The sequence below is a fragment of the Podarcis tiliguerta genome (assembly GCF_965153285.1).
Source record: "Podarcis tiliguerta genome assembly, chromosome: 13".
In the NCBI taxonomy this organism is placed as follows: domain Eukaryota; kingdom Metazoa; phylum Chordata; class Lepidosauria; order Squamata; family Lacertidae; genus Podarcis; species Podarcis tiliguerta.
Window position 1 is genome coordinate 37,905,005 of NC_139546.1, and position 12,703 is coordinate 37,917,707.

At 43.7% G+C, this 12,703-nt stretch overlaps 1 protein-coding gene across 2 annotated transcripts in view; it reads left to right on the forward strand.

Annotated features, from left to right (window-relative positions):
- ITGAL (integrin subunit alpha L) overlaps positions 1-10,314 on the forward strand; it is a 45,949-nt gene extending 35,635 nt beyond the window's left edge. For both annotated transcript variants that reach the window (XM_083409648.1, XM_083409649.1), the window contains 10 exons: positions 332-436; positions 1,054-1,133; positions 1,482-1,565; positions 2,490-2,565; positions 3,573-3,683; positions 3,922-3,990; positions 4,427-4,531; positions 5,455-5,550; positions 6,610-6,717; positions 9,110-10,314. In XM_083409648.1, the coding sequence (XP_083265774.1) occupies positions 332-436; positions 1,054-1,133; positions 1,482-1,565; positions 2,490-2,565; positions 3,573-3,683; positions 3,922-3,990; positions 4,427-4,531; positions 5,455-5,550; positions 6,610-6,717; positions 9,110-9,301 (1,026 nt within the window). In that variant the 3' untranslated portion in view covers positions 9,302-10,314. The remainder of the gene's footprint in view (positions 1-331; positions 437-1,053; positions 1,134-1,481; positions 1,566-2,489; positions 2,566-3,572; positions 3,684-3,921; positions 3,991-4,426; positions 4,532-5,454; positions 5,551-6,609; positions 6,718-9,109) is intronic.
- Positions 10,315-12,703: the final 2,389 nt, after the last annotated feature.

The window sequence follows — 12,703 nt, forward strand, 5'->3', positions numbered from 1 at the left end:
AAAAAGGCCTTGAGGGCCACAGACTAAAAGAGCCTGCCCCACTGGAGGCAAAGAGTCCTCTGGTGTCCCCCCGCTTGGACTTCACAGGCAGCAGTACTCTGAGCTCTGCTACAAGCAGCACCTCGTGGCTAAGGCTAGCTTTGACTTATCACAAGCCCCTGGAATGACACTATGTTGAGAAATTAACATGATACTGGGCTCAGCAGGCTGGGCCATTTTTTCAACAACAACAACAACAAAAGGGATGCTAACTAGGCCAGGTGTTAGCAACACAAGGCTGCCAGGTGTTGACATCAACCCTGAACTTGCTCCACCCTTTCTCTTCTCGCAGTCCAACACTCTGCTTGTCATGAGCTGCGATGGACTACTGGATAGCCAGCACCTCAAAGGTCTCTCTTGCAACATCAGCCATCCTGTCTTCAAGAGCAATACTAAGGTGAGCATGTGGTGACCCTGACACCTGGCACTCCTTCCCTGATCAGCCATGAAACTCCCTGGGCGACCTTGGGCCAGTCACAGTCTCTCAGCCTAACCGACCTCAAAGGGTGGTGGAAAGAGGAAAGAGGGTTAACATACGCTCTCTGGATAGCTTTTTCAGTAAAGAATTAAGTTTAGGAACAATGAATTGGCTTAACAAATAATTAAGCAATAACTAGAGAAATTACAACGAGAAGTTTTTTGTTTGCTTAATAAAAAGCGAGAAAAGAAGATATCGTTGGTAGTTTATTGTCAGTTTTAAGAAGTGTAATTAGTTTACTGTTGTGCCTTGAAGGATATATATATGACTTTTTAGAAACTTGAATCTTTTTGGCATGTGTGAGGATGGGGGCTGAGGATAACAAGCAGAAGCACAGTGAGTTCAGGGGGATCCTGCCAGGACAGCAGGAAGAAAGGGGGAGACTTTGAGAGCGGGAGATGCTGGCTGCAGCAGAGTGCCTCAGGGAGATCATTTGCAACAAACGTAGGGAAGGGGAAAGCTGAGAAGACACAGGCAGGCAGGCAGCAAGTACCATGAATTGTCTCACTTTTGATCTCCTCCCCCCTCCATTGCAGGCTTTAATTCAGCTCAGGTTTAGCATCCTCAGCAACAGCTCCTGGGGAGATTACTTGGAGATGAAGGCAAATGTCACAAGGTAGGTGTATCCTCCCTTCTACTTTTTAATAGATGTGTAGAAGAAGGGATTTCAGCAGGGGGAGCATGTCATGCAAAATAACTCTGCTGCTTTCTCCTCTGCTACCTAACTGTTAAAGGCGTAGGTGCCCTGTCCGCTCACTTTTTTCTCAGAGTAGACCCACTGAAATTAATGCACCTAAGTTATTCATACTTGAACGCAACCCATAGGTGTCTAAATGAACAGTTATTTGCAAGTTTTTGTTACAGAATTTCCTGCCTGAGTATGGGTGCAGAAGTCAGGGCCATTTCTGGGGTGGCAGGTGAAGGGATGTTTTGCATTTTCTTGACGTCTGTCTCTGTCTTGTAGCGACAACAACGTGAATGAGACTCTTGACACCGGGGCCAGTCACACCATCCCGGTCCTGTACCCCATCAACATCATTGTCAAGGAGTAAGAGACAAGTAGTTGTTTTCCCTTCTCATCTGACTGCTCAGGCTCAGGGTAGAGCTTGAGAATTGTAACCAGGGCTGGGGGTATTCTGTGATTCCAGGTCAGTGATGGGCAAGCCTAGAATTTGGTACTGGGTGCAGAATCCAGCATCCTGAACATTCCAGCTTTGTGTGTGGGGTGTGTCTGTGTTTCTATATGGGAGGGGGGAAATCCCTCCACATAGAAAACTGTGCTTTGTAGAAGGCTTGGCCTTCTTCCTCCCTGACATCATAAGCTTTTCTATGTGGGGGGATTTGGTGGTGCTGGCCCAGACAATTAAGTATTATATCCTTTGCTGCCTCTGTGAATGCAAGGTCTAAGAGGTAAAGTACACAATACACAAGGAATCTATGAATAGAACTGGCAATTTTAAATGAAGCCACAGGAGACTCCCAAGATTTTTCAGATGAGTATGTACGTGTGTTTAGAGGAAGGAGTTATTTTAGCTCTTTTCTCCCACACCATCTTCCCAATCAAAATGATTTCATCTACTCCCTCAGTTTGTTTATTTCTCCATATTTAAGTTCCCCCACCGCATCCAGGGCTGCTCACACAGCTGTGATTTACGTCTCAAAAATATGCACATTAAACTGCATTCGCACCATGTCTGGCCACTACGACAGCTGAAGATAAAACATCTCTTCTTGGTAACAAGAAGACCAGGCTCCTTTTCTGCCCCCTAGCTAGTAGCTGGGCTGAGACTTTTGTGGGGGCAGCAATGTGGGCACAGAGGGGTTGTGGTAACAATGAGAAACACCCGGTGGCGCATTGCTGAGTTCGCTGCCACCATTGTAGGGTCACTGGCTGCAGCAATTGTGCTCCATGGGGTTGGGCTCCCTGCCTCCGTTCTTCACCTCCCTCATCTCTACTTTTTCTCCCATGCAGGTCAGAAACATCCAGCCACTATGTGAACTTCACTTCCCAACGTCAAGAAAATAAGACGGTGACACACTCGTATGAAGTGAGTGAGAGACTACTAATTACACAAAAAAGAGTTCACAAAAGCTCATGCCATAATACATTTGTGAGTGGGTACACACAATACACTTAAAGGATGTGGCTTCCCCAAAGAATCCTGGGAACTGTGGTTTACCCCTCACTGAGCTGCAGTTCGCAGCACTCTTAACGAACTGCAGTTCACGGGATTCTTTGCACGGAAGCCGTGTGCTTTAAATGTACAATGTACAGACAGATGTCGTTTTTGCTGCAAGAGACTAACTTGGCTTTCTGGCCCTCACCTGGGCAGCCCTGCTGGGACCTAGAGGGTCTCTGGAACACAGGAGCATGGGATTCTGCCTTTTACTGAATCAGACCACTGGCCCATCTTACTTGATATTGTCTGCACTGACTGGCAGCAGCTCTCCAGGGTTTCAGACAGCATTCAGTCTCAGCACTACACGGAGATGCTGGCGATTAGACCTGCCTGCAAGGAAGATGCTCTACCACTGAGCTACGTATGACGCTTCCCTAAACTGAAGCTGCTAATTGAAATAGACGGTGCTGATCTAGAGGGTCCCTCAGTCTGACTTGGATAGAAGGAGCTGCCTTATACTGCATTCACCACTGCTCCCTTCTGTATCCTTATTGCCAGCAATCACCACTCCAGCTCACTGGGCCTGGATAGCTCAATTGATCAGAACAGGTGCTGATAATGCCAAGGTTGCAGGTTTGATCCCTGTATGGGACAGCTGCATATTCCTAAATTGCAGGGGTTTGGACTAGAACAGTGGCTCCCAATTAGCTAAGTACTGTGGGACCCCCTACTTTTGAAATTTTTGATATCTCTTTGGTGGTTTTTGTTAATGTGAATGGTGCGAGGGACCCCACCAATTGGGAACCACTGGGCTAGAGGATCCTCAGGCTCCCTTCCAACTCTGCAATGCAATGATTCATGATTCCCTGAAGTTTAATTTGTTGAGTCTCCTTGCCTTAGTCACTCTCTCCTTTTTCCCTCTCTCCTTCCCGCAGCTAACAAACCGGCCCTTGGGTGCTTTCACACCTCCTGCACTGTCAGTGATCGTGAAGGTGCCGACCTCCTTACCTGCCGGGCTGACCTGGGTGGTGGATAACATCCGAACAGTAAGTATGATATAAAACAACAGGGCAAGGGTAGCTAGCGGGTGTAAAAGGTGGAAGCTCAGCACCCCCTAGTGCTAGCTTTTGGGTGGCTAAGCAATGGGTGGGGGTCGCCCACATAATTCAGCATTGGGAAAGTGAAGGGTGATCAAGCAACGCATTGAAAAGACGGGTCCAGTAACTTTAAACTTCCATATTTTTTGCCAGTGGTAACAAACACAGATTTTTCTCCAATTCCTAGGTACCCCCTGCAGTGTGCCAACCCATGGAAACAAAGAGTAGCACAAAGGTCCAAGTCAAGTTGACTGAGGTAGATTGTCTCTGCACAAGAGCACTTACTAAGGATTATGTCTCAAAGCCTGCTGCAAGTCTGGGAGGGGGGGGATTCAGTTCAGTTCACATTTAAAGGAAAACTTGCCTAATTTGCATTTCCGAAACAATAAGCAAACTGATACACGGCCATTTGCACTTCTCCGAATGTTGCCATGCAGTTTTCTGACCCTGTGATGTGTACAAAAATGCACACACTGAGGTAAAGTGTGTATAGGAATGCATATATTTTAGTGACGACTTATAAAAATGCTTTCTATTAGGAATCATTGTTTTGCAAGAAATTCTGCATGGAATTGCCTATTAGGAGAATAATGTGCTACTGTTCACTTCTAGAGATGTAGCCACTCCTGAAAACTAAGGTTTCTTAAGTGTGGATGGGCACTTTTAAAATCTCTCCTCTGCTTTCTTCCTAGCAATGTGCGACTGGCACTTATCTCACCTACAAGTGTGATCTTGGACAGATCAATTCCTCCATAATCCATATCACTGGCTTGATGTATACCCAAAGCAAAATTGAGGTAAAGGCTTGGAATGGTCCGTAAAGGGTTACTTGCAGCAAATGTCAACTCCTGTCCACATTGGGACCTGGGGCATGGGTTTTTAGAGGTGGAAGGTAAGAGAATGGGATCTTTTCCCTGTATAGTGAGTCCGTCATTCCAGCTTATTCAAAGTACTAATATTGACGCTGGGGTGGGGGCAATACAGTCAACACAGCGATGATAAAGGAAAGACATAATGAGCCCATTATGAGAATAATAATTATTATTATTTGCACTGCTACAGGGTGCTTTTGAATTTTAAGAATTCTCAAGTCTTTCAAGTTCTTGTAGGGGTGCTTCTGCTCTGAAATGTATTAAACTACAGTAAGTTTTGCACCAGTGAGCACCGGAGCTGGTTCTCCTTTTTGTCTTCTACAGTGTGTACCAGTGACTCGGCAATTAAAGGTGTAGGAGCTCTGTCCTCTTTTTACATCTAGCCACTCTTAGCTTGGTCCTGGCACCAGTGATTAGCAGTCACCCTCCAGGGTTTTGGGTAGAGGTATTTTCTCAGCCCTCTCTAGAGATGAAGGGTCTTAAACATGGGACTGCCTGCATGCAGACTATGTGCTCAGTCCCTGAGCTCCACCAGCCCCTCTGTACTTTTGTTTTCAGTTAAATTTAACATCATGCAAACGCCATGGCATCCGTTCCTTCCAGACAGACATGTTGCATTCCTGCTGTGGTGTTCTTATTATAGATTTATTGTTACCATGGCACACGTGGAAATCTTTTGAGTGGCCTCCTTATATCTTCCAAGTCACTCCCTAAGAAAATACAACTTCAATTTAGTTGGTGCAGCAATAAGTGCTTGAAAATATTATTCGTTCTTTGGGGTTTTCTGCACGTGAATGATCCTGCCCAGAATGGTCTAAAACGAATTGTCCGTTTCTCTTACCTTGCAGAAGACATCTCAGTTCAAGTTTTGCACAGCCTTGTGGTTTACGTTTGATACTACAAGATATACAAATTTCTACCCAGCTGAATTTGCCCAATTTCAGGTAGTGCTTGCTGTAGGAATTGCTTCTTTTCCTCCCTTTCTGCAGATTTACCTGTTTTGCTTGCAGGGTTTCATAGCATTACTTCTACCATAATCTTCTCCGTCCAAGTGATTTCCTTCCAGAACTGTTTACAAGACTGCTCCCTTACCCTATATTATTTCATAATTAAAAGCCTTTTTGTCCTCTGGAAGTACATTATAGGCACTTTCAGACAGGCTGCTTATTCACAAAAATGTGATCATTAACCCACACTTTCTAGTGTAATTATCTTGTCACTTTTCTAAATTGCACTGGAAAGTGTGAGCTACCAACCCAATGCTGGCTATACTGTTATCACCTCTCTGCAAGCATACCAGGAGGGATGTCTAGAAGCTCCCAAAATGTGACTATAAAGGGTAGATTTTTCTTATTGCATATGTTTCTGAGAACAATATTTAACCCACTTTTAATTTTTTTAATTAATCAAACTGGAGAGGATCCCCATAAATTGGAACAGTCAAATTTGTTCAGTCACCTTAAGTGTATATTCTATCCTTTTTCTTTTAACCAATCCTTAAGTCAATCCAATTTTGAGAACAAAATGCTTTCTAGAGTGTTGAAGCATCTGTGCATCTTGAGTTGTATAGCTTCCTTTCTATTAGATTCATTGTGTTTTTAAAGCTACCTCTTTCCCTGCCTAAATCTTCTTTAGCTACTGTGTATGTTACCCTTTCGAAAAAATTGCAGGTGTGCAATGATCACTAGCTAGCTTCACAGATGCAGCTTCATGTCGCTGCATGTTGCTGTATCAGGGCATCTTGCTTTAGTTGCCTTTGTTCTCAACCTTGACTGTGTAATAGCTGGACTTCTATTTTAGAAGCAGCAAACGTTATCTGGTATATTCTGGGCAAGAGAGAGGCCTTTGCTGGAGAAAATACAGGACCGGCCTGGCATGCCAGTCTTGAGTGAAGACCTTTCCCCTGCTGATTTGGCTCCTTCAGAACTAGGCTGTCTGTCTCAGACCCACTGCGACCAGTCATGATCTGTGTGTTGTTTTTTCTCTCTCTCCCTGCTCCCCAGGTTGCTGAGGTGGAGATGATTCATGTGATGAACTATCTCCCTGTTATAATAGGCAGTGCTGTCGGAGGCTTGTTCTTGCTAATTCTCATCATTGTATCACTTTACAAGGTAAGACTCCATGTACATCGGGAATCCTGGGTTAGTAGGAGTAGCTGAGAGCTCAGCTCATTTTTTAGGCAATTTAGCAGCAACGGTTTTATCAGTAGTTTAAATCTGCTTCTGTTGAGATCCACATGTTCATCTTGAAGTCACAGCAAAGCTGTCTTCTATTATGTCAGACTGCTGGTCCGTTTTTAGCTAAGTGGTGCCTATGTTGGCTGGCAGTGACCCCCAGCCATCCCAGGACATTTTCTCTGTGCTGCCTGGAGATGGAAGAGTTTGAACCTAGGACATTCTGTATTTAAAGCATGTGCTCTACCTCTGAGCAATGGTTCTTTTCTAAACTTGGCTCTATTAAAACTTGGATAGTTGTCCTCAGCATGGGGGTGGGAATCAGATTCTGCATTTATACCATTCTTATACCAAGTTAGATTCCTGTAGGATTTGGTAAGTTACACAGAATTCTAGTGCCATTGTAGTGGAAATGTGGAAGACAATTGTATTTTGAGGAGTTAGGTGGCATGTCCCTTTCCCTTTAACATCCCCAGTTTGAGGTCTGCTGGATTCTTGTATTTCACACACCTGTCGGGAGTTTCTTGGGTTCTTCTGTGTTCCAAGTGCTGGCGGCTGGATGCCCGGCTGCAGGTAGTGGGAGACTCTCAGCCGCTCTGCATTAATCGCATCTCAGGGTCCTGGGCTAATCATGAGTAATGCCAGGTGCACTTGATTACATCAAGGCAGGCTATAAAAGCCATAGGTGGGAGGGGCCCGGGGAGCTTCTACCCAGATCAAAGGACTGGGTCTTTCTCCTGCTGCTCTACCTGGGGCTCCAGGCAGCTGAAGGGGAGATTGGGTAGCCCCTGTCGGGTATGTTTTATTTTATGCTTTGCATGCCTGCTGTTTATTTGTTAATAAAACTGTTTTGGTTCCCCTTCCACCTCCTCATTCTTTTGTCCTGATATCCTTGGAAAGAACTGCTGTATTTGGCAGCACAGCCATTTTGCTGGTGGTCCTAGAATGTCATGCATGAAGTCCTGGCCATCTCCAATCATGGGGATAGTGGTCCAGGGAGCGGCTCAGAACACACCAACAACTCTGTGGTCCAGTTTTTAAAAGTGTTATCAATCTATTCAGGTGTTTTATAATGAAAATATAATGTTTTGGAAACAGTTTTATTAGGTAGACGAGCACACATTTTCTAACTGATGTATGTGTTATATGTGCCTGCTTTGGTTGTCTTTAGACTTTTTATCACAAGACTTTTTACAGGAAAGGGAGGATAAAAAAATCCATGGATATTTTCACAGTGAGCTTCGGCAGCTCAATTCTAAATAAATAAATAAATCCTGTGGCAGAATAAACTTAACTTTATGCCTCCTGGGGCTCGAGTAAATAAATTGGCATAATACATTTTGATATCATGGTTCGGGCTTTTCTGCTTCCAGAACATAGATTCCATACCTATTCAGCCTGAAGAGACTGTATTGGATCATGGCTGTTGAACAACCACCTCCTTTTTAAAATGATCATCCATGTGGTCCAGCCAAATTTAAGCCATTTTATGCTCCATAGATATGAATGGCAGAGAGTGCTTAACTGATCCTTCCAATCAATTACCGTAAACTTAACATGAGCTAGATTGTGCTGTTATTGCCACATCTCATTTATAAGTGTACTAAGTACTTTACAACAACCCTGTGGGACATACTAGGTCATTTTAAATGCTTGGAATATGGAACAAGCTTCAATCACATGACCAGGCTAACCTCACATAAGAAAATCCATGCAGGAGAGAGAAACCATAAAAAGCAATTCTGGAGTGAGAGACTAGGCTGATGTCTGCTGTTTCCAGGAACTCTTCTGAATGTGAGACTTTTGTGGGTGAGCTGCCAGTTTGTTTGGATCCTGAGCAAGAACATGGAGGCTGAGAGGGTGTCAGAAGGAAAACGATATTGATTTTTATATATTAGTGACTTTGTACAGTATTAATATAACATTTTTATATGTAACTGGGTGTTTTTGTAATATTTTGTTTAAGTTGTCTGTTATTGCTTAAATTTTCTTTGTGCCGGTTAGAGATGTTTTAAATATTTTATAATAATAATAAAAAATATATTTAACTGGGTTAGGGTCTGGACTAAACTGAATCACATCAATGGCAAAAAAAAACCCACCCCCCATTTTTAAAAATTATTTGCTCATTCAAGATACCTGATGAGAAGAAACTGGGAAAAATAGAGGGATAAAGGTGGATATTTAGGAAGGTGGAACAAAGTTGAAGACCACTGGGATGGCCATCACAAAAACTTTACATTGGGTTTTGAAGTTAGGTCTCCCATATCCAGATCAAGCATCTTACTCAAGCTACTGCTAACAGTTTTCCCCTCCCTTTTGTTTATAGTGTGGATTCTTCAAACGTAATTATAAAGAGATGATGGACCTTCAAGAAAATAATAATGCAGTAGATTTAGAAGACAATCCGGGGGGTGATGCAGAGAAAGAAGCCAAATCAGACAGCAATGAAGGGAGCGACAGTGAAAAAGAAGCTAAAGAAAAAACAGACCTGTTGAATGGAGAAGCTGATACCAAATGAATAGATCAGTCTCCTCCCCACAAACTGCAGTCAAGATAACTGGTCTAAATGTGCAGGGAAGGAAAGAGTGACTTTTCTGTTGCCAGCAAGGATTTATACTCACCTTCTTAAAATTTGCATATGTGTTTTTTTGTGTGTGGGCATCCATCTGTCTCAAGAGACAATGGAGTTCACCTCTGGGTGGGTGAAGTCAAACTGTTTGCAAAAGTCCTGTTTTGGGAAATAGAACTGTGTCTCCTTGGAATGATACTCGTCGTCATCTGTATGCATTGGGGCTGCTGATCACAGGTGTATATGATGGACAGAGAAAAGGAGTTGAAAGAAGGAATTGCGTTATTGTACTTCCCTAATGCGCCCTAATGAAAAGGAACAGACACCGGCCTTTTCCAGACTTTTAAAAGAGACTCTATGAAGTGGCAACTGTGCAAATCAACTTAGTTTTTCCTCCGTTTTTAGAAATAATGTATACCTATGCTTGTTTACTCAGAAGTAAATCCCACTGTGTTTCGTGGCTCATATTCCCAAGTAAGTATACACAGGATTGCAGCCAAAGGTTTTAAGAAGTCCAGTAAGTCAGAATTCAGTTTACAAGAAACGATGGATTGTTTATGTGGCACCTAATTCCTTCAACCTCTGTGGTTCTCTAGGTTTGTCAACAGGTTACTTTTGTACTCACATTACCAATTTTGACGAATTGTGTTTAAATTAAAACTATTAGTCATTTATCTTCCTCCCTTTTCCTCCTTAAGTTATTCACCACATCTTTCTATATTGCAAGATACAACCCAGAGGGCCTTTTAAAAAACCTTAAAAACTTTTAACAATGTAATCATGTCTGCCACAGTGTAACTATTTTTAGAAGATCTATACAGCAAAAGGCAGTGTGGAAAGATGAAATTCAACTACCGGTAAGTTAGTTAGGCAGCTTTAAAGTAAATGGGCCAGAATACAAAGCTGTCAGAGATATTCTTTTTTAAAAATATTTTTATTAAATATTTTCTTGGTTTACAAAAGTACATGCCTTGTTTCTTTTTTCAGGTTGTACAGTCTTTCTTACAAATCAGTTACATTTGCTGTGAGATATTAGTGTTGAGGACAGTATAATGTTGGGGAAATAGAGGGGGGAGAGGAGGGGTGGGGTGGTGAGGCTTATATTTTGTATATTGTACATGTGAGCTTTTGTGTCAGCATCAACGAGGTAGGTTCTCTTTCTATTCGTTTAGTACATTTCCTTGGTAGTGAGAGGTATTGGGAGCAGGGTGTGGTTGGTTGTCTGTAGTTGGCTGCAGTGGGGTTTGTTTGAATTTGTGAGGGAATGAGGGTTTGTTGGGTCAGGTAAGCCAGATTGATTCATATGATGTTGGTGGATTCTTCTTCTTGTCTCGTTGGGTTGTGTATGTGAAAAATTTGATACCATTGGTCCATGTTTACTCCTGACAGTTCTCTCCAGTGTCTGGCGTTGAGGCTTCTGGTTGCTGAGAGTAGGTGGATTATAAGCTCTGTATAATGTGAGTGGTCATTATGATCTAGAAAGATGTTCAGTAGGGCTAGTTCTGGGGTGAGTTCTCATACCTGTTTAGTTATTTGGCATATCTCTTGTAGGACTGCTGTCCAGAAGGGTTGGATTTTAGGGCATTCCCACGACATGTGGAGGTATGTGCCTCTCCAACATCTTGGTGAGGTTCCTCAGCACCAGTTTCCGTGGTGTTAAGTACCACCTGTAGTTGAGTTTCAGTGTCAAGGGGTTTTTTGATATTCTGGAGCAGTATTTTGTATACTGTGGATACCATCCCTTTGCCATGTCCCTTTGCTGTCAGGAGATTTTCGAAGGTAGTCAAGGGCCTAGCAGCTGCTGATTTTACTGCTGGATTGTGTGGTATTTGTGTGTTCCCTAGTATTTCTTGTGTTGTTTTTGAATAAGTCTTTTAGACAGTGTAGGCCTTTGGCTTGCCAGGTTTTTATCTGGAGGTTTTGTGCTGCGTGTTGGAATAGTGGGCGATAGGCCAGGGGGGTTAGTGGGGTTGGGGATGGGGACAGTATGCCTACTTTTCCCTTCCATGGATTGTGTGAACCTGTTCAGTGTTCTGGGGATTTTCTTTAGTTTGTTTTGGAGAAATGGGTATGCTGTTGTGGGGATGTTTTTGATGGTGTCTCTCTCCAAGTGGACCCATTGTTTCGTCTCGTCTTCTAGAATGTGTGTGGATTATGTAGCATACTTGGTTGGCGATGTAATATGATTCTATGTTGGGGGTTCCCCATCCTCCTTCTGAGGAGGGGAGGTGCAGGTGTTTGGGGCTTATTCTTGATTTTTTGTGTGAGAAAATAAACGAATGTAGTTTTTTCTGCGACTTCGGCAGTCCCAGGGAGCAGCCTTCAATTGTTCAGGCCTCCTGCATGGATGCCATTACAGTTATCCAAAGATAATAATAATAAAATAATAAAAAATAAACAGCAACAAACAACAACAAATTTCCAGAAGGGGATGTCCTGTGCTGCGTTTGTTTTGCCTTGGGGTGGTCTCCGGCACATGGTTTCACCCCCCCCCCCGGGTCCCAACCTGCTCTTTTCACACTAGCTGCCAGGGAGGTAGGCTCAGGGTCAGACCTGGGCTAGGCCGCATTATTTCTCATGGCCTCCCTGGCCCTCCCAGTACCCTCCTATCTCTCTCCCTTGGTAGCGGTGGCAGTGGTAAGCTGGTGCTTGGCTGGGTGGGGGTCCTTTTTGCTTTCTGTTTGGCTCCAGAGACCTCCAGGCCTAGGAGCTTCGTTGGGCTGTCGATGGGGTGCTCCTGGTCCCAGCAGGGTCAAGGCCAATGGGGGCTCTGTGTGACCTTTCTGCTTGTCACGTTGGGCACCCCTAGTTCCCCCCTTCAATCGCGACGGTGGCGGCGGCGTGGGGACCAGTCAGGCAGCGCAGTTGGTGCTGGCGGTTCTCAGGAGCACCATGTGGCCATGGCTCTTGCCATCTTGTCTTGCCGGAAGTCAGAGATCATTTTAACGACAGTAAAAGGGAATTACTTCTTGGAGTACCCCCTGTGTATATTTTCTCTTGGAAGGGCTAAGCCCCATACCATATCCCAAACTGCTAATGAAACTCCCATCAGCTTCAAATGGTTTGCTATGTGGCTGTTTGAGAAACACAAATTCAAACCACCTTTAGGTATGCAGAATAACTCCTTCTGTTCTCTGGATCAAGGCCAGCAAGTTTTGATCAGCTCAGCTGTATAGATTTAATTGGCAATTGTAAGTGTAAATGCATTCTTCTTCCAAAGAATAGACACAGATCAGAATATCCAAAATGCATAGGTTATGTAAAATCAATTGTCTTGAAATGGATTTGAAAAAATGTTTAGCCTGATTATTAGCCCTGGGGTCAAAGTTAAAAGAATTCAGGGTACTTGAG